Below are 4,656 nucleotides of genomic sequence, written 5' to 3'. Positions count from 1 at the left end.
GTCCTGATCATAAATAAGCTGCATTGTGAGCTTGCTTGTAAAAGAGCAGTGGTGTAGTTTTAACATTGCCCATCTATACGAAGTGACAAAAGGGATAAAATGACTTATAATTAGTGGATATTGTTATACTTTAACAAGCTGAAATCAGTATATTGGCAATCCTACTGTCTTGTATTGTAAACTTTCCAATTAAAACAATCCACTATAAAAATAACCTGGAACAAATTCTGAACATTAAATTGCTAGTGAAAAAAGGGTAATTATTAACTGGTTAAAAAATTAGTCAATTTTTCAAAAATAATGGTCAATTTATATAAATTGTGAAATACCTTCTCATTTCATACTTAGACAAAACAGCAAAGTGTTTTTGTAATAAAGTTCAATTTGTAATTAAATACAATAAAAATCCTTAACATATGTTTTTTAAACTTTCCCCTCAGGTCTAGGACATCGTGTAAATAGTAAGCAATACTGCATTTTCAAACTAAATTCAAACACTTATCCATATGTCGAGTTTTGTCAAAACAAGTTTTTTTTTAAAACAAGTTCTAGTTCCCGAAATAGAAGCTGTAATTCCCCGCAATTCTTCCGGCAGTTTTATTACTCTCGGCTATGAAATCAGCTCCAACCTTTGCTTCAGTTCCCGTCTGCTTACTCATTGTCACTATTTCCAGGCACAGCTGAAGTTGAGTCATAGTTCGGCGTTCTGAGGAAAATAATTACAGACAGTCGAAACTCCAGTCTAGCCCGCCCTCCGCAACAACAAAAAAAACTTTTAATTTTCCAGCGCCACGTTTTCGGACGGCCACTGAGAATATCTCCTGAGCAATCCCTGAGAGGCAAATGCAACTCTTAAATCCAATGTTTGCGATTAAATGAGGATCACCGTTCAGGCAGATTGATGATTGGGACCCACTGATCCAAGTAACGACACTCTTTGCAGAAACCGCTGACTTTGCTCAACGCTGCATCTTTCCATGGTGCAACTTGACTCTGAATTAAAGACAAATAAAAATCATCCTTATGGAACAAAAAGATATATTAAAAAGTGCATCATCTGAACCTCATCGTCCGTCCCAGACCCCAACCCCTCGTCCCCCCAGTGATTCTTGCAAACTCAAAATTATAATCTGTGTTGGCTAGTCACTAACAGGGGAGCTAAGTTACACCACCTATTGGTGCAAAAAGACATCACTTCATTCCGAATATCATCTACATCGAATCGCAACTATCAGTTGGGTATCTGTATATAGTTTCGTCTGCTTTTAGGGGTCGCACTTGTTAATTTGCAATAACCTAAGCTGATTTCAATTACAGTTTCATACGGACTACAAATAGCTTAATTTAAACCTTAACAACTGTCAAATTTCTGTCATTGTTTAGAACTGATGGCAGTTATTGGATTTATTCCTAATGTGACAAGTGTAATACTTACTGTGATCAATATGCAATGGAGATCTTTGGGTTCGCCTGCCCCATCCATCCCGCCCAAGATCTCTGCCAGACGGTGCATGTTGTTCACCCTCATTATGTTAATATCGTTTTCGCAACAAAAAGCTTGGATCAGCGTAAAATGAATTTGCAAAGCCACGTCCAGATCATCCCCTTCATCCGTGGCAAGCAAGCATAAAACAACGTTGTCAGGATCCCTGTTTTAAAAAAAAACATAAATAAAATCCGACCGGTTTCAAACTATGAATCTTTTTAGAAAAAAAAAGGAGCTTTAGTTATTTCGTGTACTTACGCATTTAGGAGTTTTGCTGCCTCATACACTCCAACGGTGATGCAGCCTTGCGCCAGCGCGGAGCTCAAAACTTCTTCCAAAGCTTTTCTCACCACATCCATCCTACCATCCGAATCAGAAGTAAAAACAATCTTAAACTCCCTCAGCAGCAAAAACAAGACTCCAGCTTCGGAAACTAACGGTCGCGTCAAGCAAATGCAAATTTGAGTGCTTCATCTCACAAAAAATTCTAATAATGAGGAGAAAAGTAAACTTTTAACCGACGCACGACGCAAAATAGGAATCAGCACCGCACACTTTATCAAACATTGTTTCACGTTTGTTTTTTAAAATAATAGGATTTGTTTAAAGTGCAATCGATGCGTTTTGTAGCATTGTTTATTACCTCTCTGCTTTCTGATCGCCTGTGAGTTCTTCAAAAGTCATTTTGTTTGTGGGTTTGAGCGAGTTTCTCAGATTGCTGGAGGTTTCCCTTCCTTGAACCTTGCCACTCGCTTCGTTCCAGCTCAATGCAGCGCCTGCTGTCAGGCTCCGGCACTGAGAGGGCTCGCGGGGTTGAGGGCGGGGTTACAGCCAGGGGGCAGGATGTTTCAAGGAGAAGCCAACCAACCCTATGCTCGGTCATTTGCATGGCCGCTCCGCCATTGGCCATCGACCCTTATGCTAATAAGGACTTTGCGTTCACCCCGAGCCGCTGGGGACAAAGGGTCAGCCCCGGGAGAGGAGGGGAGGTGGGAGCGGATGGTGAAACGCCTGCGTTTCGCAGCTCCCCGGGTCGGTCTACACGTCAATCAATGCTTACTCCCCATTTCATTGTCCATGTTTGGAAATTGTAGGATTTTCCGGTGGAATTACACACAGAAGCAAATTGCTTAATGCTCTGTTTATCGCCACATGATTTTTTAAAAAATGTGTCCACTATGTGGAGATACAGTGAACAAATCACTACTGCAACACCTATCACCAAGGCCAAGGGTAACAATGTTAAGGGATGCCATCACCTCCACATTCAATCCCAAATCACGTCATCTGGAGTTGCGCGTAATAGTCATTCCTTAATCATTGCTGGCTCAATATGTTGGAATTTCCTATACTTTAAATGTACACAGTTGACTGTAAAACACTTGGGACATTCTCAGGTTGCGAAAGGCACCATATAAATGCAAGCTTCACTTGTCGTGCCCTGATTGGAACACCTAACAATATTATCATCAAATAGACTGAACACCAGGGTCAGTAATGTGGCAATTAAATGTGTCCCTGCCTATATCATTCCTATCCCAAGAGCACGTTTTACAAATGCATATAACTGTTAATAAGATTTTAAGCGTATATATTTCAAATATGCATAATCATCTCAACGCCAGTATAACTCTATAATACAAATATTACAGATACAAATAATGCATATTTAGTGATTAAAAGACATTAAAATATCATTATGAATTGTACTCCAAGTAAATTAATAAGTATAAGCCTAGTCAGTTCATGTTATAGAAGAACATGCATTCACGTTCGACCTTTTAATCATCTCAAGATGTGCCAAAGTATTTTGCAGCGCAGCCTAGGTGTAATGTCGGGTATTGCAGCAGACAATCTGCTCTTATGAATGTCTCATAAATAGCAGTGAGATTAATGAACAAATAATCTGTTTTAGCACAAAAACAGAAATTGCTGGAAAAGCTCAGCAGGTCTGGCAGCATCTATAGAGAGAAATTAGGGTTAACGTTTCAGGTCGAGTGGCCCTTCCTCATTTGTTTTAGCAATGTTAATTAGGACATGATGTGGAGGTGCTAGTGTTGGACTGGGGTGGACAAAGTCAGAAGTCACACAACACCAGGTTATAGTCCAACAGGTTAATTGAAATCACGAGCTTTCAGGGTGCTGCTTCTTCATCAGGTTCATTAGTGAATCTGTGTCCTTCACGCTAATATCAATGCAATCCAAGTTCTAAACAATTGTTGTGCAAAGAAGTTTTCTGACATGTGCCTCTGGATTTTTGCCAATCATCTTAAGTCTGTACCCTTTGATTATTGACCTACCAGCCAACTGTATCATTTCCAGGTCTCTGTCTGCTGGCATATCAATTTAATTGTGCTATTTAACATGTGTCTTCTCATTCTTCCTCCCGTAATGTATCATCTCACTCTTTTCTGTGTTGAATTGTATCTGTCAAATGTCTACCCATTTAAGCAGCCTATATCATATTGAATTCTATTACTAGCTTTCTCAACATTAATCACTTTTCTAAATTTTGTGATATTTGCAAGTCTCAAAGTTATATCCTGTAACTTTATATCTAAGTCATTAATAAACATTAACAAAGTAGTGATCTTAAGACGGAATCTTTGGAAAAGCATAGTATCCATCTGTCCAATCTAAAATACAGCTATTTAGCTTAGGTGGATTGACCATGATATTCAAGGATGTGCAGGCTAGGTGGGTTAGCCATGGGAAATGCAGGGTTCCATGGATAAGGTAGGTGGGTGGGTTTGGATGGGATGCAGTTCAGAGGGTCAGTATAGATTTTATGGGCCAAATGGCCTGCTTCCCCACTGTAGCGATTCAATGATGTACTTTATATTTCTCTTCCTAGATAATATCAATGTGCTCAGCCCTGACACAACTTTGAGGCTGGTGGGATTGAATCTAGGCCTTCTGGCCCAGAGATAGGGACACCACCACTGTGCCACAAAAGCTCTTATTTTAGGTCTTCTCTTTTAAAGAAAACCTTCATTAGGTTAGACAGCCCTTTTGGGGCCTATTTTGTACCTATACTGATACTTCTTTCCCCCCCCTTTAATCCACTAGCTTCAATTTTGTTAGCTGGCCTAATATGTAATATTTCAACAAATCCCTCTTGAAAGTTGATACGCATAACAACAATCGCACTGCTCTCAACAACCTTCTCA

At 39.7% G+C, this 4,656-nt stretch overlaps 1 protein-coding gene across 1 annotated transcript; it reads right to left on the bottom strand.

Annotated features, from left to right (window-relative positions):
• Positions 1–310: 310 nt before the first annotated feature.
• On the bottom strand, positions 311–2,280 carry LOC140479836 (growth arrest and DNA damage-inducible protein GADD45 alpha-like). Its single transcript, XM_072574111.1, has 4 exons — positions 2,130–2,280; positions 1,745–1,846; positions 1,436–1,649; positions 311–993 (listed from the first exon to the last, which is right to left on the bottom strand). Exons 1-4 carry the CDS (start codon positions 2,168–2,170, stop codon positions 883–885), a joined length of 468 nt encoding a protein of 155 aa, XP_072430212.1. The 5' UTR covers positions 2,171–2,280; the 3' UTR covers positions 311–882.
• Positions 2,281–4,656: the final 2,376 nt, after the last annotated feature.

The sequence above is a fragment of the Chiloscyllium punctatum genome, chromosome 7, assembly GCF_047496795.1.
Source record: "Chiloscyllium punctatum isolate Juve2018m chromosome 7, sChiPun1.3, whole genome shotgun sequence".
Classification (NCBI taxonomy): Eukaryota; Metazoa; Chordata; class Chondrichthyes; order Orectolobiformes; family Hemiscylliidae; genus Chiloscyllium; species Chiloscyllium punctatum.
Note: the sequence above shows the minus strand (reverse complement) of the source record. Positions and strands in the feature narration are given on the sequence as shown.

What these genes read in the sequence shown, in the direction of transcription:
- LOC140479836 (XM_072574111.1), bottom strand. Translation starts at nt 2,170, where the DNA reads ATGACTTTTGAAGAACTCACAGGCGATCAGAAAGCAGAGAG. An exon ending in GCAGCAAAACTCCTAAATGC is followed by an intron (nt 1,650 to 1,744) that starts GTAAGTACACGA and finishes TTTTTAAAACAG; the next exon opens with GGATCCTGACAACGTTGTTT. An exon ending in TCCATTGCATATTGATCACA is followed by an intron (nt 994 to 1,435) that starts GTAAGTATTACA and finishes TCTTTAATTCAG; the next exon opens with AGTCAAGTTGCACCATGGAA.